The sequence below is a fragment of the Oncorhynchus nerka genome, linkage group LG10 (genome assembly GCF_034236695.1).
Source record: "Oncorhynchus nerka isolate Pitt River linkage group LG10, Oner_Uvic_2.0, whole genome shotgun sequence".
NCBI classification, from domain to species: Eukaryota; Metazoa; Chordata; class Actinopteri; order Salmoniformes; family Salmonidae; genus Oncorhynchus; species Oncorhynchus nerka.
In genome coordinates, this window is record NC_088405.1 from 69,669,559 (window position 1) to 69,696,043 (window position 26,485).

The 26,485-nt window shown below is 45.0% G+C and overlaps 1 protein-coding gene across 1 annotated transcript in view; it reads right to left on the reverse strand.

Moving 5' to 3' along the window:
* The window catches only part of LOC115135922 (nuclear receptor corepressor 1-like), a 124,975-nt gene that overhangs the window by 10,148 nt on the left and 88,342 nt on the right, over positions 1-26,485 (reverse strand). Inside the window, 21 exon segments of the mRNA XM_029671140.2 lie at positions 2,907-3,045; positions 3,273-3,458; positions 10,826-10,975; positions 11,468-11,674; positions 13,001-13,124; positions 13,127-13,224; positions 13,503-13,833; positions 13,980-14,236; positions 14,643-14,726; positions 14,825-14,944; positions 15,021-15,186; positions 15,435-15,493; positions 16,298-16,384; positions 16,682-16,799; positions 17,857-18,023; positions 18,922-19,083; positions 19,824-20,028; positions 20,731-20,857; positions 21,161-21,617; positions 23,385-23,475; positions 23,770-23,906. Coding sequence (XP_029527000.2) covers positions 2,907-3,045; positions 3,273-3,458; positions 10,826-10,975; positions 11,468-11,674; positions 13,001-13,124; positions 13,127-13,224; positions 13,503-13,833; positions 13,980-14,236; positions 14,643-14,726; positions 14,825-14,944; positions 15,021-15,186; positions 15,435-15,493; positions 16,298-16,384; positions 16,682-16,799; positions 17,857-18,023; positions 18,922-19,083; positions 19,824-20,028; positions 20,731-20,857; positions 21,161-21,617; positions 23,385-23,475; positions 23,770-23,906 — 3,472 coding nt within the window.

Here is a 26,485-nt window from a genome sequence, read left to right on the forward strand (position 1 = left end):
TCACTTCATGACCTCAGGGCATGCCCGCTCCAGTAGCACTCACTTCATGACCTCAGGGCATGCCCGCTCCAGTAGCACTCACTTCATGACCTCAGGGCATGCCCGCTCCAGTAGCACTCACTTCATGACCTCAGGGCATGCCCGCTCCAGTAGCACTCACCTCAGGGCATGCCCGCTCCAGTAGCACTCACTTCATGACCTCAGGGCATGCCCGCTCCAGTAGCACTCACTTCATGACCTCAGGGCATGCCCGCTCCAGCAGCACTCACTTCATGACCTCAGGGCATGCCCGCTCCAGTAGCACTCACTTCATGACCTCAGGGCATGCCCGCTCCAGTAGCACTCACTTCATGACCTCAGGGCATGCCCGCTCCAGTAGCACTCACTTCATGACCTCAGGGCATGCCCGCTCCAGCATGCATTTGTAGTCTACTTATGTGCTGCTATAGTCCCTTGCTTTATCTACTGTCATGGGGTTCACTAAATATTGATGGTATACTTACTATGTGCACATGCTAAATGAAAGGAATGAGATGGGTAGCTTAACTAAGTGTGTCATTGTAGCAAAGTATTTATAAACTAAAACTCAGATCTCTTAAAAGTTTCATTCATTTTTCTCCATTACACACACACGACCAAAATATGATTTTGTCTCAATAGGCCTGGCATATTCTCACTTTCAAGGAGCTTTCAATTTTGAATGAACCAAATGCCTACCTATAAGGAAAAAAATAAAACTCTGCATCTATGCCCAGCCTGGCAAGAGTGGCCAAAAGGGTGTTTAGCATCTCCAGTGGGCTCTGCAAGCACGGTGAGGATATTCTCCATTCTCCATCGCATGAGCCTGAAGCCACATTCTCTCACCAAACTCCTTTAAAAAAAATATATTATTTAAAAAAAGGCAATGCAGATTGAGCCTAACATTGCATTTTTTGTTTAATTTGTATTTAATTGTAAGTAAGTCACAGCCTATATGCGCAATTTATAGACTAATGATTTAATACAACAAAATGTTGTTTAAATGCTGAGCACTTTATGTTCCTACCAGCCAATTGTGTCGCACTCGCAAATGCATTTCTTTGTAGGTTACAGCCTTAAAATAATATATCCTAAATAATACATTTTCTTTCCGTGTTTGGCTCCTGACCTATTTAGAGTGTTTACATACTGTTTTATATGACATGTAGCCTATTTGAAATGATGAGCACTTCTTACATTGAACTTTGTTTATTAAAATACTTGTCATTCAAATCATATGGTTTGGTTTAAATACTTCAAAACCAAATAGTAGGTCCAGGCAGTCAGAAAAAAAGATGGGTGTTGGTTAAATTGAGCTTTTAATGAATGGAGTGACCGTTTTTCCCCCTGTGAGCGCAGGATGGTTTTTAGCGGAGCGGTTGGAAAGGACGTAGAGTGCCAGAACGGTGTGCAAGCATTTGCCTCATTCAGCGCAACACATCTCCTTCGTATAGGGTTGATCAGGCTGTTGATTGTGGCTTCTGGAATGTTGTCCCACTCCACTTCAATGGCTGTGCGAAGTTGCTGGATATTGGCGGGAACTGGAACACGCGGTCATACACATCGATCCAGACCATCCCAAACATGCTCAATGGGTGAGTTTTGCAGGCCATGGAAGAACTGGGACATTTTCAGCTTTCATGAATTGTGTAAAGATACTTTATAAAAATGTATTTTACTTTTATTTAACTAGGCAAGTCAGTTAAGAACAAATTCTTATTTTCAATGACGGCCTAGGAACAGTGGGTTAACGGTCTTGTTTAGGGGCAGAACAACAGATTTTTACCTTGTCAGCTTGGGGATTCGAACTTGCAACCTTTCGGTTACTAGCCCAACGCTCTAACCACTAACCCTTGCGATGTGGGGTCGTGCATTATCATTCTGAAACATGAGGTGATGGCGGCGGATGAATGGCTGGACAATGGGCCTCAGGATCTCATCACGGTATCTCTGTGCATTCAAATTGTGATCGATAAAATACAACTGTGTTCGTTGTCTGTAGCTTATGCCTGCCCATACCATAACCCCAACATGGGGTAAACCGCTCCCACACGAAGATATACACATTGTCGGCGGTTGAGAGGCCGGTTGGAGGTACTGCCAAATTAACATGAAATTCTCTGGCAACAGCTCTGGTGAGCATTCTTGCAGTCAGCATGCCAATTGCACGCTCCCTCAAAACTTGAGACATCTGTGGCATTGTGTTGTATGACAAAACCACACATTTTAGAGTAGCCTTGTATTGTCCCCAGCACAAGGTGCACATGTGTAATAATCATGCTGTTTAATCAGCTTCTTGATATGCCAGAGGTGGATGGATTATCTTGGCAAAGGAGAAACGCTCACGAAACATGGGCCCAACACTTTACATAATGCGTTTATATTTTTGTCCAGCACACACGCACTTGGTCAAAAGTTTAAGAACACCTACTACTACATTGTAGTTGGTTGGTTGAGAGAATGCCAAGAGTGTGCAAAACTGTCATCAATACAAAGGTTACTTTTTTGGTTACTACATGATTCCATGTGTTATTTCATAGTTCTGATGTCTTCACTATTATTCTATAATGTAGAAAATAGTAAAAATAAAGAAAACACCTTGAATGAGTAGGTGTGTCCAAACTTTTGACTGGTACTGTAAATATATAGAACAAGGGAGAGGGTAAAGAGTAGAAGGGCTGTTATGTTCTGTGAGCATGTACAGGGTTTTCATTGCAAATGGCATAACATTTAGTGCAGGCAGGTGTGCTCCTGACGTGTTGCGATTTGCAACTGAAAGTATGCCCATAAGAATGGATTAACAGTGCACACACACACTAAGACTCAGAGTGTACATGAGGTGAGGTCAGGGCTTACCAGGCCAGAGCGGAGCAAGCATAGAGACTCACATGAGAGGGGTGATGACGCCCTTGCTGTTGGCTCCCTGGAAGATGCTGGGCCGCTGCTGCTGGGCTTCCTGTGACCTCATAGAGGGGGAGGGGCTACGCAGGTATCCACGGCTACCTGGTCTGTCTGGCTGCCCAGGACCTGGGGACAAAGAGGGGACTTCAATAACAGAGAAGAGCAATTCAAAGTTGGAGGCATATAATGGTTTTTCCAACACTGTGCAAAAGACAGGCTACATAAATCCTTAACTCTGTGAGAGCATGTCCAGCCAGGTCCAATCGAAATAAACTACTATTATCTAGCTCACATTCATTTCTGTATTATTGATGACACAGTACAGCACTATACAATATAATGATGAGTCTCACCTCCACGCATGTAGTCATTGGCAACCGCTGCAGCCACTGCTCGCTCACGCTCTCGTTGTCTTTGCTCCTGTTCCCGCTCCCTGTGCTCCCTTTCTCTCTCTTTCTCTCGGTGCTCCCGATCACGCTCCCTCTCTCGTTCTCGCTCCTGGTTGGCCGCTGCAGTAGCTGCGAGGTGGGCTTGGTGGCCTGTAGACACAAAGAAACAAACAACACACAGCAGGGTTACACACCATTAGGGCTGCAAAGGGTCGGGAAATTTCCATGGGACGTAAAACCCGGGAATTTGGGGAATTTTGTTTAAATTCATCAAAAAATGTTAGCTTATAACAGTGAACCTTTTCTGTGGGATACACAAGGTAATTCTAGGTCTTGTGGCATATTTTGGTTAAACTATCCTAAATTCAATGGAATTGCACCCTCTGCATGCACAGTCTGTCCGGTCACAACTTGCAGACTTGTTTACGTGTTGCTGTGAGTTGTTGCCAACCTTACTTTGCTACCTGACAACTTTACGGTTTTTACTTTTTAATTACAGTTTATATTTTTGGTTTTTCCCTCAACTTTTTTTTCTTCTCATTCAACTTTTTCACTCCGGACACTTTATCTGGACATGGTTCGTCAGGACCTCCAACAGCCGAAGCTAAGTAGTAACATTAACATGATGCCTTCTAATTGCAGTCGCTGTACTCATAATATACAGGAGAACGATGCTACAGGCCCAGCTTCAGACGCAATCGTTAGGCAAGGGTAATTTCAGTGTAGGAAAGGATGAAACAGCGTCTGTGCCACCAGTAAGTACAGAGAGTAAACTTAGTATAAATCAGCTCGCACGGTCCCCGCAGCTGGACAACTTTCTCACGGTTTCTGGAGGGAAATGCTGTAGGAATGCTCAACCAGTGTCGCTCATTCAGCCGACAGAAACTTTCAACCGGTTTCCCCCATTAAGCAACGAGTCATAGGCCGAGCCTTCTCGTCTCTACTCCTCCCGTTACGGGGTCTGAGACGCCGAAGCTTCCCACCATTAGCTCTGACAAATTGAAAACTCTAGTCATTGGCGACTCCATTACCCGCAGTATTAGACTTAAAACGAATCATCCAGCGATCATACACTGCTTACCAGGGGGCAGGGCTACCGATGTTAAGGCTAATCTGAAGATGGTGCTGGCTAAAGCTAAAACTGGCGAGTGTAGAGAGTATAGAGATATTGTTATCCACGTCGGCACCAACAACGTTAGGATGAAACAGTCAGATCACCAAGCGTAACATAGCTTCAGCGAGTAAATCAGCTAGAAAGATGTGTTGGCATCGAGTAATTGTCTCTGCCCCCTCCCAGTTAGGGGGAGTGATGAGCTCTACAGCAGAGTCTCACAACTCAATCGCTGGTTGAAAACTGTTTTCTGCCCCTCCCAAAAGATAGAATTTGTAGATAATTGGCCCTCTTTCTGGGACTCACCCACAAACAGGACCAACCCTGACCTGCTGAGGAGTGACGGACTCCATCCTAGCTGGAGGGGTGCTCTCATCTTATCTACCAACATAGACAGGGCTCTAACTCCTCTAGCTCCACAATGAAATAGGGTGCATGCCAGGCAGCAGGCTGTTAGCCAGCCTGTCAGCATAGTGGAGTCTGCCACTAGCACAGTCAGTGTAGTCAGCTCAGCTATCCCCATTGAGACCGTTTCTGTGCCTCGACCTAGGTTGGGCAAAACTAAACATGGCGGTGTTCGCCTTAGCAATCTCACTAGGATAAAGACCTCCTCCATTCCTGTCATTATTGAAAGAGATCATGATACCTCACATCTCAAAATAGGGCTACTTAATGTTAGATCCCTTACTTCAAAGGCAATTATGATCAATGAACTAATCACTGATCATAATCTTGATGTGATTGGCCTGACAAACATGGCTTAAGCCTGATGAATTTACTGTGTTAAATGAGGCCTCACCTCCTGACTACACTAGTGACCACATCCCCCGTGCATCCCGCAAAGGCAGAGGTGTTGCTAACATTACGATAACAAATGTAAATTTACACAAAAAAAAGACGTTTTCGTCTTTTGAGCTTCTAGTCATGAAATCTATGCAGCCTACTCAATCACTTTTTATAGCTACTGTTTACAGGCCTCCTGGGCCATATACAGCGTTCCTCACCGAGTTCCCTGAATTTCTATCGGACCTTGTAGTCATAGCAGATAATATTCTAATCTTTGGTGACTTTAAAATTCACATGGAAAAGTCCACAGACCCACTCCAAAAGGCTTTCGGGGCCATCATCGACTCAGTGGGTTTTGTCCAACATGTCTCTGGACCTACTCACTGTCACAGTCATACTCTGGACCTAGTTTTGTCCCATGGAATAAATGTTGTGGATCTTAATGTTTTTCCTCATAATCCTGGACTATCGGACCACCATTTTATTACGTTTGCAATTGCAACAAATAATCTGCTCAGACCCCAACCAAGGAACATCAAAGGTTGTGCTATAAATTCACAGACAACACAAAGATTCCTTGATGTCCTTCCAGACTCCCTCTGTCTACCCAAGGATGCCAGAGGACAAAAATCAGTTAACCACCTTACTGAGGAACTCAATTTAACCTTGCGCAATACCCTAGATGCAATTGCACCCCTAAAAACTAAAAACATTTCTCATAAGAAACTAGCTCCCTGGTATACAGAAAATACCCGAGCTCTGAAGCAAGTTCCAGAAAATTGGAACGGAAATGTCGCCACACCAAACTGGAAGTCTTCCGACTAGCTTGGAAAGACAGTACCGTGCAGTATCGACGAGCCCTTACTGCTGCTCGATCATCCCATTTTTCCAACTTAATTGAGGAAAATAAGAACAAACCGAAATTCCTTTTTGATACTGTCGCAAAGCTAACTAAAAAGCAGCATTCCCCAAGAGAGGGTGGCTTTCACTTCAGCAGTAATAAATTAATGAACTTCTTTGAGGAAAAGATCATGATATTAGAAAGCAAATTACAGACTCCTCTTTAAATCTGCGTATTCCTTCAAAGCTCAGTTGTCCTGAGTCTGCACAACTCTGCCAGGACCTAGGATCAAGAGAGACGCTCAAGTGTTTTAGTACTATATCTCTTGACACAATGATGAAAATAATCATGGCCTCTAAACCAACAAGCTGCATACTGGACCCTATTCCAACTAAACTACTGAAAGAGTTGCTTCCTGTGCTTGGCCCTCCTATGTTGAACATAATAAACGGCTCTCTATCCACCGGATGTGTACCAAACTCACTAAAAGTGGCAGTAACAAAGACTCTCTTGAAAAAGCCAAACCTTGACCCAGAAAATATTTAAAAAACTAATCGGCCTATATATCGAATCTTCCATTCCTCTCCAAAATTTTAGAAAAGGCTGTTGCGCAGCAACTCACTGCCTTCCTGAAGACAAACAATGTATACGAAATGCTTCAGTCTGGTTTTAGACCCCATTATAGCACTGAGACTGCACTTGTGAAGGTGGTAAATGTCCTTTTAATGGCATCAGACCGAGGCTCTGCATCTGTCCTCGTGCTCCTAGACCTTAGTGCTGCTTTTGATACCATCGATCACCACATTCTTTGAGAGATTGGAAACCGAAATTGGTCTACACGGACAAGTTCTGGCCTGGTTTAGATCTTATCTGTCGGAAAGATATAATTTTGTCTCTGTGAATGGTTTGTCCTCTGACAAATCAAATGTAAATTTCGGTGTTCAAGGTTCCGTTTTAGGACCACTATTGTTTTCACTATATATTTTACCTCTTGTGGATGTCATTCGAAAACATAATGTTAACTTTCACTGCTATGCGGATGACACACAGCTGTACATTTCAATGAAACATGGTGAAGCCCCAAAAGTGCCCTCGCTAGAAGCATGTGTTTCAGACATAAGGAAGTGGATGGCTGCAAACGTTCTACTTTTAAACTCTGACAAAACAGAGATGCTTGTTCTAGGTCCCAAGAAACAAAGAGATCTTCTGTTGAATCTGACAATTCATCTTAATGATTATACAGTCGTCTCAAATAAAACTGAAGGACCTCGGCGTTACTCTGGACCCTGATCTCTCTTTTGAAGAACATATCAAGACCATTTCAAGGACAGCTTTTTTTATCTACGTAACATTGCAAAAATCAGAAACTTTCTGTCCAAAAATGATGCAGAAAAATTAATCCATGCTTTTGTCACTTCTAGGTTAGACTACTGCAATGCTCTACTTTCCAGCTACCCGGATAAAGCACTAAATAAACTTCAGTTGGTGCTAAATACGGCTGCTAGAATCCTGACTAGAACCCAAAAATGTGATCATATTACTCCAGTGTTAGCCTCCCTACACTGGCTTCCTGTCAAGGCAAGGGCTGACTTCAAGGTTTTACTGCTAACCTACAAAGCATTACATGGGCTTGCTTCCTACCTATCTCTCTGATTTGGTCCTGCCGTACATACCTACACGTACGCTACGGTCATAAGACGCAGGCCTCCTAATTGTCCCTAGAATTTCTAAGCAAACAGCTGGAGGCAGGGCTTTCTCCTATAGAGCTCCATTTTTATGGAATGGTCTGCCTACCCATGTGAGAGACGCAAACTCGGTCTTTACTGAAGACTCATCTCTTCAGTGGGTCATATGATTGAGTGTAGTCTGGCCCAGGAGTGTGAAGGTGAACGGAAAGGCTCTGGAGCAACGAACCACCCTTGCTGTCTCTGCCTGGCTGGTTCCCCTCTTTCCACTGGGATTCTCTGCCTCTAACCCTATTACAGGGGCTGAGTCACTGGCTTACTAGGGCTCTTTCATACCGTCCCTAGGAGGGGTGCGTCACTTGAGTGGGTTGAGTCACTGATGTGATCTTCCTGTCTGGGTTGGCACCCCCCTTGGGTTGTGCCGTGGCGGAGATCTTTGTGGGCTATACTCGGCCATGTCTCAGGTGGAAAGGACTTTGTGGATCTGAAGCTCTTTCCCCTGTTGACTCAATCATCCTCCAAATCCCACCAACATCAGCCACCTCAGAGTGCAACTGGTCCTTGTTTGGGAACACACACACACCAAATCTCGCAACAGGCTGACCAATATAAGGGTTGAAAAATTGGTGGCCATCCGGGCAAATTTGAGGCTTTTTGAGCCTGACAGCAAGCCATCCTCAACAAGGTTGGAAAGTGACAGTGAAGATGAGGCCTCAGAGTCTGATGATCAAGAGGTGGACATTGAGGAGGTCCAGGGAGAAGACATGGATGACAAACAAAGTTTAGACTATCACCGTGATGTAGACCAGACAGTCTTTCAACAACGGTCGCATGGTAGCATCTCAAATAGAGGTCGACCGATTATGATTTTTCAACGCCGATACCGATTATTGGAGGACCAAAAAAGCCGATACCGATTAAATCGGCCGATTTTTATTTATAATAATGACTGTTACAACAATACGGAATGAACACTTATTTTAATTTAATATAATACATCAATGAAATCAATTTAGCCTCAAGTAAATAATGAAACATGTTCAATTTGGTTTAAATAATGCAAAAACAAAAGTGTTGGAAAAGAAAGTAAAAGAGCAATATGTGCATGTAAGAAAGCTAACGTTTCAGTTCCTTGCTCAGAACATGAGAACATATGAATGCTGGTGGTTCCTTTTAACATGAATGTTTTAACATGAATGTAAATGAACATAAATGTAAATGTAATATTCCCAGGTAAGAAGTTTTAGATTGTAGTTATTATAGGAATTATAGGACTATTTCCCTCTATACCATTGGTATTTCATTAACCTTTGACTATTGGATGTTCTTATAGGCACTTTAGTATTGCCAGTGTAACAGTATAGCTTCCGTCCCTCTCCTCGCTCCTCCCTGGGCTCGAAACAGCAACACAATGACAACAATCACCATCGAAGCAGCGTTACACATGCAGAGCAAGGGAAACAACCACAGGCTCAGAGAGAGTGACGTTTGAAACGCTATTAGCGCACGCTAACTAACTAGCCATTTCACTTCGGTTACACCAGCCTCATCTCGGGAGTTGATAGGCTTGAAGTCATAAACAGCGCAATGCTTGACGCACAATGAAGAGCTGCTGGCAAAACACACGAAAGTGCTGTTTGAATGAATGTTTACGCGCCTGCTTTTTTATTTTACCTTTATTTAACTAGGCAAGTCAGTTAAAACCTGTTGCGACTCTAGGGGCAGTATTTTTATTTTTGGAAAAAAAACTTTCCCGTTTTAAACGGGATATTTTGTCAGGACAAGATGCTAGAATATGCATATAATTGACAGCTCTGCGTTCCAATGAGTCCCTATTGAGCAGTGAATGTGCCATCAACGAGCTTACGCTTTCTACGTATTCCCCAGGGTGTCTACAGCATTGTGACGTAGTTTTACGCATTTATGTTGAAGAATAGCCGTAGGCGGCCACATTGCGTAAGTGGTCACATGGTGGCTCCGAGAGAGATTCTCGCGTAAAATACAGAGGTAGCCATTACTCCAATCGGTCCTACTGAGAAACGAATTGTCCCGACGGATATATTATCGATTAGATATTAGAAAAACACCTTGAGGATTGATTATAAACAATGTTTGCGTCGATATTATGGAGCTAATTTGGAATATTTCTCGCCGTTTTCGTGACTGCAATTTCCGGGCGATTTCTCAGCCAAACGTGAAGAACAAACGGAGCTATTTCGCCTACAAAAATAATCTTTTGGGAAAAAATGAACTTTGGCTGTCTACCTGGGAGTCTCGTGAGTGAAAACATCCGAAGTTCATCAAAGGTAAACAATTTAATTTGATTGCTTTTCTGATTTTCGTGACAAGGTTGCCTGCTGCTAGCAAGGCATAATGCTATGCTAGTCTATGATAAACTTACACAAATGCTTGTCTAGCTTTGGATGTAAAACATATTTTGAAAATCTGAGCTGACAGGGTGATTAACAAAAGGCTAAGTGTTCCAATATATTTCACTTGTGATTTTTATGAATAGGAAGATTTTCTAGGAAGATTCATGTCCGTTGCGTTATGCTAATTAGTATCAGGTGATGATTATGCTCCCGGACCCGGGTTTGAGAGTCACAAGAAGTTAAGAACAAATTCTTATTTTCAATGACGGCCTAGGAACAGTGGGTTAACTGCCTGTTCAGGGGCAGAACGACAGATTTGTACCTTGTCAGCTCGGGGATTTGAATTTCCAACCTTCTGGTTACTAGTCCAACACTCTAACCACTAGTCCAATGCTCTAAAATATATATATATATATTTTTAAATCCGCGCCCAAAAATACCGTTTTCTGATTGTTATGAAAACTTGAAATCGGCCCTAATTAAATCGGCCATTCCGATTGATTCGTCGACCTCTAATCTCAAATTGAACTTTTAACAAAGCGCGTGTCTGATTTTGAGAAGAGAAGTTACTGAACTATGTGTTCATTTAGATCTGGTCCATAGAGGTTTGTTCAGATTCTCAGAACTCGGGAGTGTAGCAGGGCAGTGAGGTTAGGAGGAGGGTACAAAGGAACAAAAAGGGTGTCAGTCAGGTTGGGGTTGGGGCAGGATGGGGTCCTCACCTGGAGATATGGAGGCTTGGTTGAAAGGCCTAGGAGGGAAAGGGGGTTGAGCTCCAGGGATGTAGGTGATGCGGTCCAAAGTGGGAGTACCTGTTCCCCCAGGGTGAGGCAACAGGATAGTTGGAGGCATCTGGGCTAGATCAATAATCCCTTTTACAGACAGAAGCAAAGGGCCAACAGTGAGCAACATGAACCAAATCCATAGGATCAATTTCAAGAGTTATGAATGAACACTGTGTACAGTAGCCTTGGTTTTACCGGTCACCTTACTCTGAACAGTGCTCAAAAATAATAATTGTATTTGTTTAAGGGCTGCTTTAAAAAAATATATGTTAAGGTGTGTGGAGTGATGGTCACCTTGTAACCACTGGACAAATGAAAATTGGAAGTTTGTCAATACCCAATTTATAAAATTAAGTATTAGCTGTAGTCAGCTGCAGCCCTAAAATATACATAAACAAATCAGCTATAGTAAATTAAATTAAATTCTAAATCAATATGAGGCCATTTGTGAGGGTCATTTGCTTCTGGGCGTCTGGAAAAAGGTAGCCACTAATTCACAAGCACAGTCTGCTTACTATCCCCCCACCTCCCTCCCGTGAGAGAGGGACACACAGACAGCCAGCCGCCAGAGTACAGTACCTCGCGCTCCGGGAGGGTAAGACAGAGCTATCGGTTGCTGTTCCCGTGGCGACAGGCCCCTGGCGACGTCGGGCCGTGGGATAACCTGCATCTGCTGGGAGGTGATATAATCATTGAGGATGGTCTGCCTCGTGTTCTCCATGGTGTACAGCTGGTAGGTGTTGTGGTAGCCCGTTGGGGACGGCTGCCTCGGGAACATGTACGCAGCTGCAGGAGGAAAGAGGAGGATAGATGAGGAGCAAACAGACCAATAATATGAACAACAGGCTTACTAGTGATGCACCGATATAACATCTAAAATAATCCTATTTTATAAGACAGTTCTTATTTGAATAATTGTGGTCGGACACATCTATGTGAAGCAAGCCACAATAAGGATTAGCCTTCAAAATAAAAGTACGGCATAATTCTACTATTTGTATTCATTTGCATCACTGTCAATTTTGAAGGCAACCCGCAAATCTCACTATTGTGCCTAATCCTTATTGTGGCTAGCTTCAGAACACATGAGCCTCACTAGCCAGATGAAGCTAGCTGGCTGCTTATAACGTTAGCTTTGGGCAACAGAGTTAAGTAGCTGGCTAGCTATTCATTTTCATGAACTGGAGTTCAATTTCAATAGCCGAACAGCAAGTGGCAACCTAGCTAATACTTATAAGGATTCCTAAATCATTCCTGAAAATGACTGCAGTTTCTACTGGTCATTGTTTTCCGGCTGGTTGTATCGGTGCTAGCTTGGTACCAAGCTAAAGCTAGCTACCCCAGAAGTTGCATTAAAACAAAATCGTTCGTGGCTGGTGTTTGCAGACTTTTTTTGTACAGCTTTGACAGTACTACTTTATATTTTTTGACACGCAAAGACCCAAACGGCGTTCCATAGTATGTATGTCGTGAAGGTAATAGTAGTGACGATATTCCTGTGTAACTCCGGTAGGGCAACATCTGAAAAATAGAGCACTTGGTTGTGTGTACTGGTGCTCAACCAGTCGGCGAAAGCCAACATCACCCACAACAGAGAACGGTTGATTGTCAAGGGCAATGAATGACATTTTCTTGGCTTTAATGGATTTCGCCTTCGAGTTGTCTCGCAGACATTTTCTTACTCTTTCAAATGACTGCTCGATCCACACAGCAGACATTGTGGCCTAGGTTAGGAATGCTGTGTTGCATGTGTAGCGCAACATTTTACGTGGCGTCATTATACCATGTACCAACGTTATATAAGTATGCACGGTAGCTTTGACATCGGTTTTTAACATCGGCATTAAACTAGACATCGGGCCGTTACCGATGTTGGGTTTTTAGTAATATCGTCTGATTCCGATATTTTCACCGATATATCGTGCATCCCTACTGACGTCAACTGACTCAACCTGAGACTGGACATTCAGTGCCTATGAATGAGAGACGCCAAAGATAACCTTCATCAGTTTACCCAGAATCCTTCTATCATTCCAGGATTCAGGTCTATTACTGTGTCATTTAATGGAGGTTGGCTTAGGTTCATTGGAGTGGCTGTGTAGCATGTCCTACCTGGGTCCAGGACGGCCCTGTGGAAGAGGGCAGGGTCTAGGTGTGGAGGTAGGTGGAACCTGGGCTCTCCGGGGGCCATGGGGCGGTGGTGGGGGTCGAAGGGGCTGTGGGAGGCCATAGGGTGGTTGGGGTCACCCCTGACACAGGAGACTTGGCTGGAACACTGTCCCTCTGAGTGGGGGTCATGGTACTCTTCCGGTCATGGGACGCAGGCTTCCCAGAGCCTGGATAGGGGAGAGATGATCACAATTACAAATGGGTTTCATCAATACAAAATCACGAAGTCGGTTTATATATAGTACTGTAAACATAACTAACTAATATAAAAATGTGTTCACTTTCAATGTCGGAAAATTGTAATGATGTAAAGACCCATAGCAACACATCATTGCTTGTGAACTGATTGCTGTACAGCGAAACTACATGGTGCAGTCAGATGCAGCTGACAGGATACATCTGCATTGAAAGTGAAGACTAAGAGGGATGGTCAGACAAGACGTACCCTCCTGTCCTCGGCCCAGCATTGGTGAGCCTCTGGACATGGAGCTAGTGCTGTAGTTGACCGGGGTCCTGCGGGCGTCAGCATCTTGGTACATGCCCGGGCTGAGCTGGGACTTTCCTTGCTCCTGGTGGGTGGAACGCAGGACGGAGGTTGCCGAGTTGACCACAGATGTGTGGCGAGCTCGCTGCTCCGCTGCCGCCTTGCTCTCCTCATACTTGGCCCGCTCCATGGCCTCCAGTGGGGGCATGGTGTGACCATGGGGCAGCCTACTGGGACTGGTGATCAGGGACTTGACGTTGTGCTTGATGGCCGACTGGCTCAGAGGATGGCCCTGGTAGAGAGAGGAGAGGAGGGATTAGAGTCTGCTGGTGACAACGGACAGACCGACACGATGCACTCAGTAAAATCAGGCTAATAAAACACACTGTCTCACACGCCTACACACACAAATGTGTTCACTCTCTCTCAAACACGCACCTGGGATATAGAGCCCTCCATGGAGGCTCGGATGTTGGCAGCCATGTCGGGGGTCTTGCGGGGGTCCTGTCCAGGCTTCTCCTGGCGGGGGATCTCGTGGATGGAGCGGCCCATCTCCTTAATGGTGTTCACCCCCTCGTAGGGCTTACCCTTACCTATCCCCCCCTCAAAGGAGCGGATGGGTGGACTCTCCCTCTTTATCTGCTTGCCGTACTTCATGCTCTCCTCATAGGCCTCTGCAGAGGTTCTGGGTGTACCTGGAGTGGGAAGAGAAAAACACAAAGCTGGAATCTGTACATGGTGAAAATGACAAGATATTACAACAACAAAGAAGTTTCTTCAAACAACAAACACATTTTCTTTCCCTTGGACATCATTGCACATGAGATTGAACAGCATTGTTCCTCTGTTTCATCAACAAAACAAAAACAATAACAAATGCGTTGGGGGGGCGTGAACAGTGGTGTCATTGCAGATTTCAGCTTTAATGTGGGTTACATTTACATAGTAAAAATCATATCTGATTAATTTAATTGATTTAGCTGTTTTTAATTGACTGATTTACATACGGTTGTCTTCGTTATAATTATCTGATCTGCCAGGTTCTCGCTCATGCCCCAGTACATCTGAGTTTTGGAGCTGTGATGACACCTGATTAATTACCTTGCATGATGGATCCAGTCATCATGGGCCTCTCCTTAGACTCCCCGTGGGGACTGTCTCTGGGCAGGGCTCGGCTGATCAACCCTGACAAACACACACACAGTCAGTCACTCTCACACAGTGGCCTGAATATATGCACAGAGACGAGGGTAGAAGAAAGAAAAAAAACACACACGCCTTACCTTCGAAGGGGGCTCCCTCTCTCCCGGGGTGGCCTCTGGCGACCTCCATCATATCGTAGGAGCGTTTGAGCTCATGGCCTGTCCTGGGGCTACGCGTGGCCTCTCTTGGGTTTTTAATGGCTACGGAGACAGGAGCTTATTTACAGATATACAAAAGGATCAAGTCAGAGTGACCACTAACTGGCCTTAGCCTTACCGTCGTAGGAGAGGATGTGTCCACTCTTGCCTTCGTAGATGACGTGTCCCTTGGCCAGCTGTTCCCGAGCCTTCTCTGGGCTGCTCAGGTCCTCCGTGGGCAGCTTGGTGATGGTGCCCTTCAGCAGGTCAGCCGCAATGCTGGACCCGGACAGGGCTGGCGTGCCCTGGTCACACGGAAGAGAGCGAAAGGGAGAGAGAGAAATAGGTCCAGGGAGAGGGAGAAGATCAGCAACCAGAAACTGTTTAATACATTTTACATTTCAAAGAAATTTGCTCCAAGAATATTAGACTACTTCATAGAATATACACAGATTTACATAATCATAAACTAAATTGTTCTTTAAGACATCCATAGACAGGGTGGTGCTTGGACACACATACTGATTTGGCAATGTTAGTGACATTCTAATACCTGTGTGATTGATCCTCTGGCTGGGTTTCCCCTGCTGATACCCCCATCCATTGGGCCTCCTAGAAGGAAGACAACAGAGAGACACGTTGGTATGCATGGATACATGAGGGCTGTACAGTTGGCATTTTATTCCTGCTCAGAATCACTCATGCTCAATTCCAATTTTCCCCTCATTCTCCCCCCGAAATGTGCACTTGTTGACTCCAAGGATGTAAAATATCATTGGTGTAAGAAATATGGTACACTCTGGCTACACTAATGTAATGCTTCTAAATCTTTGAAGGGGAGTGAACAAATGCACACTTCAGGGTGAAGTGTGGAGCAATGGCCTGAAGTACACACTACACCCCCATGTCACCTCAGAGGTCAGTTGTAGAAGAAGTTGTGAGGAGGGCTGCTGGTGAGAGGAGATGCTCGTTGAACTTGGGCTTGTGAAGGCCCACTCCCCCCCTCTCCCTCCCTCCATCCATCCCTAGCATGCCACATTCTGTCAGGTCTGTGCACACAGAGGGCTGGAGGGAGGTAGGGTGGAAGTCGGTGCCTGACTCCTTCAATTCATTTTTCTCTTTTCTCCATCAGCCTGCGATAATGCTCTTTTTCTCTTAAATTTCTCAGACCTGGGTTCAAATAGTATTTGAAATATTTTGCCCCAGAAATGCAAATCCCAATAATCTGCCACTACAAGCAGGCAAACACTGAGTATTTGAACACAGGTGTGGTTTCTGAGTATTCACTGTTGGAATCTGCATCGTTTGGTGAGTGACACTCACACACTTTACCACGGTGAAAGGGGAAACACACCGAAGGATAGACAGGTTGACAAACAGATTGAAAGGTTGTGAGATGGACAGACAAACACGCACCTCTGACTACCCCCTCATACTGCGTGCGAGAGAGGAGTCCCTCAGACTGGCCACGCGGAGAACACTGCTCCTGCTTAATGTAGGATACTAGGGAGAGGGAGGGAGGTGGAGAGAATGAACAGGGGACAATCAGGGAAGGGAAGTGGGATATTTGGGACGGTCACATCAGGTCTGAATGCGATTAAACTTTAATAATATTCCACCTCTCTCATGCAAATCTAATAGCAGTGAGAGGACAGGAGCTGATGATAGACAGCGGGGCTATGTTCCAATATCCACACTAGTAAGAAGACATGTATTGGGCATTTATTGTAAGTAGTATTATAGTTTAGTCATTGGGAATGTGGGTAGGGTGTGTGTGTTGTCCAGACTGGCTTGTCATACCAGGCTTGGTGGGGTCCTGCTGCCTGGGCAGGCCCAGAGATATGGAGCCCACAGAACTCTTTGCCCCCTCTGGGCCACCGTAGACAGCATGAGACGGTAGGTACGTACCAGGAGTCCCCTGAAATGGCCGGAACAGACAGGTCAGAATCAGATCAGGATTGCAAAATTCCAGTTGGTTAACCAAGATTTCTGAAAAACCTTGAAACTTGTCTGGAAATATACAGCAGGGAAATACAAGGAAGGTGCACCAGTGTACACAAATAAAGGTGGATCCAAGTTACATGTACCAAAGTTTCCCCTTTGGCATATTGGCTAGTAACCGTTACTAAATACAGACTACCGTGTGCTACAAGGGCAAATACCCTTATCGGTTTCTTAGTAAATCATTATCACACAAATACTGCTATATTATGACTGAATGAGAAAGAGAGAATGGTGCCGAATAGAACATTTCAAAAACTCCAGCTACAGTGCCGTTTCTTGGCAGGGGTTGCCAAACTCTTTTGGCCTGTGACCCCACCATGTAAAAAAGTGATGTCATCAATAGCAAATGCCTACTTCTTTAAATTGGGGCTATGACATTCTATTACAAATCAGTCTGATAGTAGATTTGGCAGTATTTCGATCTGAAATAAGTATGATTTCAAGTGACTGAAACGCATGTGGAAAGGCATTGGGAAGTTCAGAAGATCATCAGGCAATAATTTTGTATGATCTTCTGTGTAGAAAAGATCATCATCATTGATGATATTATTTTTCCCAGTCTGATTTAGTGCCTGCTCATGTCATTTAGTGATGGGGTCATGACATTTTGTAGCATAAACCATCAAACCATCAAGCCACATCAGTAGGAAGAAAACAGAAACCACTGTTTATTACAACCACATCTAGTGGCTGCCGGAGGTTACTGACGTAACACTAGTTCTAAGACCCAAGCACATTTAAAATGTATTTCAGAGTTTCTCGCATAACCCCATTTTGAAATCAGGCAACCCCACATTACGTCACAACCCCTAGTTTGGGAAACGCTGCACAAGGGACATAAGCGCTTAGAGACCCCACAACCACTAAGGCACTCAAAATGCTAGAAATGACCCTGTCCATCTACACCTGTGTCGGTCTTTACCAGGGGGGTGGCTGGATCTGAGCCCTCACCTGATGGATAGGGGTCTTACCTGGGAGATGGAGCCACCCTGGATAAAGGAGGGCTTGTCTGTGGGTTTGGAGGTTGGAATTAATGGAGGAGGAGATGGAATGTTGGCGGGACGGCTGTGTCTGGAGAAAGTCACACGGACTCCATCAGGCAGGCTCTGGACCACCTGGTTGGGAGCTGGCTGGAGCACTGGGAGAGGAGAGAAAACAATCAAAGTTAGAAAGTGACACACTCGATAATATGGTCACTTAGCGTATGGAAAGAGAAAACACACAAAAGAACGTGTGGCAAGAATAGAGAATCCAGAGGCACTGAAAAGTATCTGCACGATTGCACCAAAACCACTTCAGGATTTTTTTTTCAATTGATGTCCAGTATGGATAATTTTTTCTTTGGGTGCCATTCCTTCAATTTGCTACTAAATTCAGCTCAAATTGTTACTCATTCTCAGCCAGTGAATCATTCATTAGTCTTGCCAACAGGCTCCACCCACATCTCATCTCCCATCTATGAGTGCATTGTGATCAAACATTGATTTGCCCTAATGCTGCTCCCCCAGATGTTTAAGCCTGCCGCCACAGATTTCCCAGACTGCAGTGTTCTAACATGTTAGTGAATCACAGTGACCGGGAGTGACCTGCCTTGAGGAAGCAACGCCTGCTCCTTTCCTCCCCACCGCACACCCGTCCTCCATGCCCCTGCACTACTAAATCAAACATTTTATATTTGTCTGGGAGAGTTCCTACAGAAGGCACAGATGTCAGCACCCTGGCAGCTCACACGGGAGATAAGAAAACAAGGTACCCCATAATGAAATACTGATAAAGCCTTACTGCAGCCAGGCTGTGTGTGTAATGTTAATTAATGATAGGGACAGATAGATGCTCAAGGCCAGCTACACTACAGCTGAATCTACTCACAGAGACAAAGGGGAAAGAGTATGGGGGTGGAGTGCGAAAAGAATAAGGCCAACTGTACGAGCTTAAGCCAATGGAACAAGAGTTGGCTACGGCACAAACAGTATGGGACCAGGCTAGGTGAATGGTAGAGAGGTCAGATGGGGAAGGACAGAGCAGAGGGCGGTTACCTGGAGGCACGCTGTAGCGGGAGGCGTTGGGGTCATTGGGCTGAGGAGAGGCCTTGCTCATGTCCCTGGGAGAGAGCCCGTAGGGAGAGCCTGGCCGACCAGACTTGGCCTCCTGCTCCAGAGCCATCTTCATATCATAAGGCATGTAGGGGAAGGGCTTACCTGGAGAACACAACACAGAACAGAGACACATGAATGAAAACACTGCCACAACAAATTACACACAAACACACAACAAATAGACAAAGAATCATAAGATGAAACACAATTTAAGGAAATTCAGTTCTCTGAGGAAACATGCTGTTGATTTTGATTATTCATTCCAAATCAACTAAAAATGATTGAGAAGCATCTTGACATGGATTCGCAGTTCACAAAAAAAAAAGAAGGCTGCTGTAATGCACGAACACGAACTTCAATTTTGCAGGCTTCTTCAAACATGGTATTGCGAGACTACCCGAAAACCTTTGGGCTGAATGACTCTTCTGCCGTTCAAAATAGGACCCGCTTCTCTGTCTGTCTGTCTGTCTGCCTGGGAGGCACTGACTGTGTCCTGCTCTGACACACTCAAGTCACACGCCTTCAAAAGTCGACCGCAGAATCCCTCTCTTCCCCCAGAGGCATTTCAGGAAAAACAAGCCTTCCCCATCAGAGGCTTCATGGTGGCATCAGAGGTGAAATGGGGTCAGCTAACATCTTGTTCTGGCTCAGAAAGACATTTTAGAGTGGCAGTCTGAACCTGCTCTCTCTCTCCTCTCATATTTCCTTTTTTGACGGTGAACTACAGCGAACGTGACAGAAAAATGCATTGGCTACAAATAGGCTGCTTGTTGGTTGAGAGGCTCAGGTAGGTAGGGGCTCAGAGGGAGGATATCGGTGTGTTTGTATGTACTCTCTCTTACCCTCCCTGTCCACTATGGTGGGGCTGTGGTTGGTGAAGCCAGGGCAGTTGGTGGGTTGTCTGCTGCGCTCGGGGTCAGCCTGGTCCTGCCTCTGTTTCTCCTCGGCATGGGCTGACTCGTGCACAGCCGTGATCTGGTGCTGGAACATGGCAAAACCGCTGAGGGGGGCTCCTATGGAAATTCCACCAGGACCAAAAGGAACCACCTACAGGAAGGTGGGCGAGGAGAGATGCCCATGTGAGGAAGACTGGGGGGGACACAAGCTCTGTACAAGTGAAGCAAGCGGCTGATGTGTTGCCCACTAACACTGAAGTTTCTCGATCTACATTTGTAAGAGTACAGGAAAAGTAGATGTTGATTGGACATCAGGGTCAGAATTAAACGCAAAGTACTAAGGCATGACTTTAAACCATCCCAGAGAAAAGATAATGGACATTATTGGATGACAAATGTAAAACATCAGCTAAACAGTTGTCAGATTTGATAGTGCTCGTGTTTTGCACATAGTGCTTAAACAATCCAGTTTGTCTGATCTCATTCCATAAGAAATGAGGAGACAGAAGCACCATAGAAGAGGCAATTGGAGGGAAAGAAATTGACATCAGAAAACAATGACAGTGTCAGTACATTAGCATGATTGATTACACAAAAGATGGGCACAATTTGATTGATTTAAATCCATGCTGACACATTGCTCAACTGATTGAATAAGAGAAAGATTAATGATTGGTAACAAATTGATTGATTGACAGGTTGGTTGGAAAAATGCTGGGGATGATGGACTCACTTGACAGGGAGGTTGGTCTAAACAAGACATGCTTTCACCCTGCTGCCTGCCTCCGTGTGCCTGCCTCGCCGAATGGGCATATCTGATCATAGAAAAGTGTGGGTTGCTATAGTGACTGACCATGGGCGGGATGGTAGCGGCGCGCTGCTGGAGCTGCTGCATGTTGAGGTGGGCCTGCTTGGCCGTGGACATCAGCACTGAGCCGGGAGGGCTGAGCAACGAAGGCTTGTCCATACTAGAGAAAATCCTGAGGTCACAGGAGATAGGGGTAGACAGGAGAGGAACGGTAAGACACACTGTTCAGAAAGAGTTGAGGTAATGGTCAAAGGAGTTACAATAAAGGAGTCCTGTATGGAACGATTCAATTACCACTAATAATATCAACCATTTACCACCTTAATAATTAATCTAAGTACATTTTGCCCTCATCTGATCCCCTATACTGATAGTATCAACAGCTGAGTGATCATTAGCTTCACCCAAATAGCTTTGTTTTTAAAGTCCAAATGTGTTTTTTAAGTCCATCCCTGTGATCATCATCCTGACCCACCTCTGTCTCTCGGGCTCAGCGTCTACATCTTCGTCGGCGCTGCAGGTGGCACTGGAGTCGTTGTCTGAGTGGTGCCCCTCCCTCTGCTTCTCTGGCTCCCCCTTCTCCTTGGCAGAGTCAGGCTCCACCTTCACCTGCACCTCCCCGGCCCCCCCAGGCTTCATGTCCACATCCTGGGGCTCGCTCTTGGGGTGCCCATGGCCCTCGTAGGCCACCCGGGCCCTCTCTCCATCCTCCTGAGAGCCAGGCTCTCTGGCCTCTCCCTCTGGGCTCTTCTCCAACTTGACCCTCAGCTCCCCGTAGGAGGGCTCCTGGACCCTCCCATTGCTAGCCTGGCCCTTGTTGGACCACTGGTTCTCTGACCCTCCAGCTCCGTCTCCCCTCTGGGAATCCCCTCCGGCCTTGGAGGGGTCCGACGGGGACGGGGCGCTCTCTGTGTCTGAGCTGTTATCTCCACCTTTATGGGCACACAGAACAGGAAAAGACATGGGTGAGACACACTTAAATCACTCTGTATGGCATACATAGGAAGTGACCCTGAGGAGAGGGACACATATAATGATCCAAGCAGATAGAAATGTTATGGATAAAAATATGCAGTATAGATAAAAACACAAGACCACATACAATGCATAAATATTCTGCAAACCAATGATGCATGCAATGTTGCCTGTGTCTGGCACTATTGCCATGGAGAGAAGAAACCTGAACATCGAATCAAAAAAGCATGTGTCGATGCCAAGATAAATCTCTAACACAGGTCAAACTGAATCAAATCAAACACCAAAGAGTCTGTCCAAATAATGTGTCCAAAAACAAAATAATCTAAATGTGTCCCCTCTGACAGAAGCAGGGTTTTAGAACACTGAACACTCCCCTCCCAGCAGCATTACTGCCTTTGCTCAACCACGTGACACTCAATCAGCAGGCAGTTACACCAACCAACCAAGACCTTGAGGACAGTTTGAGTTTCCTTGGGAGTCAATGAGAGCTTCAAAAACAACACATAATATAGTGTGACCTTCTGTAGTCCAGACACAACTTTACAAATATCTGATTGTAGTTGGTTGTCATCAGGAGGGGCAGCAAGGCAGCAGGAGGGATAGAGAGAGACAGAGACTAGCAGGCTACAAGGGTAGGGGGAAGCCTCTACTACCTCCCTCCTCCCAGTCAGGTGAGAGGCTCAACCCTAAACCAATTTGCTTCACCTCAGCCACTTTGCTTAACCACAACCAAAAGCTGGAGGGAGATGGGCTCCACTCCAAAAGAGAAAGAAAGAGAGGTAGAGAAGGGGAGAAGAGAAGGGGAGAAGAAAGACGGAGAGAGAAAGAGATGGCCAAGAGCAACAGTCGGTGAGTGATCGGTTTGTGACAAACCCAAGGGAGACATTGAATTCATGAGGACATTTAGGGACAGGATGAAATGGAAAGGTACCAGACTTAATCTGGACTCACACGCATTAACCTATCCCCATACATGGCAGAGTATTGCAGGGCAAGGGATTTAAATATTCAAAACAGGCCCTGTTACGACAACATTTTAGAACTTTAAGAGTGGAGAGAGAGAGAGAGAGCAAGACCGAGAGATAGAAGACTGCAAGTGGAGAGGGAGGGGGGAGAGAAGAGACACAGAGAAGGAGAAAGAGTCCGGGTGATGGGGAAAAGAGCAGAGAGTTGGGGAGAGAGTGGGAGAGGGGTAGAGAGAAAGAAACCAGGGGAGGCCCGGTGGATCAAAAGAGTGGAGCAGCACTCCGCGTTCCATGCAGCACCCTTTCTTCAAAGCCAAGGAACAGTTACATAACCCAGACCCAGCAGTCAGAATTAGTTCACATCTTTTATCTCTCGCTTTTTCCCCCTCCTTCTCCCTTTCTATTTGATCCCTTTTTTCTCTCTCATTAAAACTACAGACAGTATAGAGAAAATACCGGGGCTCCTTCGCCATAATTCAAATCAAATTCTCAGAAGACAGACAGTTCAAGAGGCTCTTTCTGAAGTGGACTCACTCTTTTAGACTTCGCTTCAATCTTCCATAGAGGCATTTCTCTAACTCTTTCTCATTCACACACAACGACATCGTTTATTCACTCAGATCAAATGTAAGTAAATAATCATCAAAAACAATTCTTAACAATGGTTGTGTTTGTGTATTTGTGCTGTGCAGACAGTGTAAGTGTGTCAATGCAAGGATATACAGATGGATGGTGTGCGACATCGCTCTGACTGACCATCACTATCCTCTGGGTTTTGGTCGTCGTCAGCTGAAGCCATGCTCTCGCTCTGAGACGGGTCTTGATCTCCCCGTGCCCGCCGTGTGTCCTGAAGAAACACAGGTTATAGAACAAACATCAACTTCACTGCTCCTCTGATTATTACAGAAAATCGATTAAAGATAGTGTCAGATATACACGTTCTAATAGACGTTAAAGAAAAGAAAACTCTTCACATTGTACCTGAACAATGTTATTAAGCACTAAACTGAGAAAATTAACTGAAACTGGTAGGGACTGCCTGGATGATAAGGTATACTCTTTTATTGCCATTGTATTTACATTTTTTATGTGCCCATATGAACACAACCCTGGTAATTAATTGTGTTGAGTGTTGCCGTACCTGCTTGTGCTGCTGGAGCAAGTTGTCCAGGTTGTGCCGTCTCTTGTAGTTGAAGTAGAAGTTCTTGCACTGAGCCTCGCTCTTGGTGCCCACCATCTTGGCAATGGCTGGCCAGTTGCGCCCGTGCTCGACAAGCCCTGGCAGAGAAGAGAGAGGGAGACTGGGTTGGGATCTGAACCTAAAACAGGCCCAGATTAAGCATATCCATTGAATATTAACCTATTACAGATTGACACCATCTCACCTGGTAAAACCCTGCAGGCCAACAGCACTTATCTAATCCAACAATTAGCTTTAATGGAGTCTCAAACTGTTTACGACAGACTACGCTTACAGAGAGGTGCAGTGGACTGGAAGATCGACAGCCGATTACCTTTGACATTAGGGTCTCTCTCCAACCTCCCTCCCCCTTCATCCACTGCATTTCTGAGCTAAAGGACACCAGCACTTTGACAAATCACCTCAGACTGGAGCCCAGAATAGGACAAAGGTCCATTACAATGCCATCTGAACTAATAAGACAGAAGACACCGGACAGAACATTTAGCGTCAGGTTTGAGTCACTTGTAATAGTCTTATGATTAGATATTGTTTTTGTAGTAGTAATCACATCAAAATGATAATGGTGGTCCAGTTGCCCTATTTAGTGTTGGCCAGAAAACTGCTGAAAACACCTACAGTATATAACATGGACATTATCCATTCTCCCCACAAATTATGAAAGACACCAGCCACCAAATTCAAACTATTCTCTTTGCTACCACAAGGCAATCGGTACCGATGCACCAAATCTGGAACCAACAGGACCCTGAAGAGCTTCTACCCACAAGCTATAAGGCTGCTAAAATGGTTAGTTAAATAGTTAACCAATAGCTACTCGGAATACCTACAATGACCCTTTTTGCACTAATCTCTTTTGACTCATCACATACGCTGCTGTTACTGTTTATCTATCCCGTTGCAATCGGAAAGTATTTAGACCCCTTGACTTTTTCAAAGGTGTTACAACATTACAGCCTTATTCTAAAATTGTATCCATTGTTTTCCCCCTTCATTAATCTACACACAATACCCCATAATGACAAAGCAAAAACTGTTTTTTTAAATTATTTGCAAATTTACATAAGTATTCAGATTCTTTACGCAGTACTTTGTTGAAGTACATTCGGTAGCAATTACAGCCTCAAGTCTTCTTGTTATGACGCTACAAGCTTGGCACACCTTTATTTGGGAATTTTCTTCCATTCCTTTCTGCAGATCCTCTTAAGCTCTTTCAGGTTAGATGGGGAGTGTCGCTGCACAGCTATTTTCAGGTCTCTCCAGAGATGTTAGATTGGGTTCAATTACGGGTTCTGGCTGGGCTACTCAAGGACATTCAGAGACATGTCCCAAAGCCACTCCTGTGTTGTCTTGGCTGTGTGCTTAGGGTTGTTGTCCTGTTGGAAGGTGAACCTTCGCCTCAGTCTGAGGTCCTGAGCTCTGGAGCAGATTTTCATCAAGGATCTCTGTACTTCTTCCGTTCATCTTTCCCTCGATCCTGACTAGACTCCCAGTCCCTGCCACTGAAAAACATCCCCACAGCCTAATGCTGCCACCACGCTTCACCGTAGGGATGGTCCCAGGTTTCCTCCAGACGTGACGCTTGGCATTCAAGCCAAAGAGTTCAATCTTGGTTTAATCAGACCAGAGAATCTGGTTTCTCATGGTCTGAGTCCTTTAGGTGCCTTTTGGCAAACTCCAAGCGGTCGATCATGTGCCTATTACTGAAGAGTGGCTTCCGTCTGGCCACTCTACCATAAAGGCCTGATTGGTGGAGTGCTGCAGAGATGGTTTTCCTTCTGGAAGGTTCTCCCATCTCCACAGAGGAACTCTACAGCTCTGTCAGAGTAACCATTGGGTTCTTGGTCATCTCCCTGACCAAGGACCTTCTCCCCCGACTGCACAGTTTGGCCGGGTAGCTAGCTCTAGGAAGAGTCTTGGTGGTTCCAAACTTCTTCCATTTAAGAATGGTGGCGGCCACTGTGTTCTTGGGGACCTTCAATGCAGCAAACATTTAAAATTTACCACAGGTGGACTCCAATCAAGTTGTAGAAACATTTCAAGGATGATCAATGGAAACAGGATGCACTTGAGCTCAATTTAGAGTCTCATAGCAAAGGGTCTGAATACTTATGTATCTGTTTTTCATTATTAATACATTTGCAAAAATGTCTAAAAACCTGTTTTAGCGTTGTCATTATGGGGTATTGTGTGTAGATTGATGAGGAAATAGTTTTTATTTAATCAATTTCAGAATATGGCAGTAACGTAACAAAATGTGGAAATTGTCAAAGGGTCTGAATACTTTCCGGATGCACTGTACATGTACATAACTACCTCGTAACCCTGCACTTCGACTTGGTACGCCGTGTATATAGCAAAGTTATCGTTACTCATAGTTACAATTATTCCTTGTGTTATTATTTTTCTGTTTATTCCTTGAGTTATTATTTTTCAATGTTCTTTGCTATTCTTTCTACTGTGTCTTTTTTCCCCCCTCTCTGCATTGCTGGGAAGGGCCCGTAAGTAAGCATGTCAGTGTTAGTCTACACCTGTTGTTTACGTAGCATGTGATACATGTTGATTTGAAAATGTGTGAATACTGTGAATGCTATATTCACCCATCTCTTAGATTAATATAAGTATTCATATCAGTGTCTTTCCTAAAAGTTTTTGT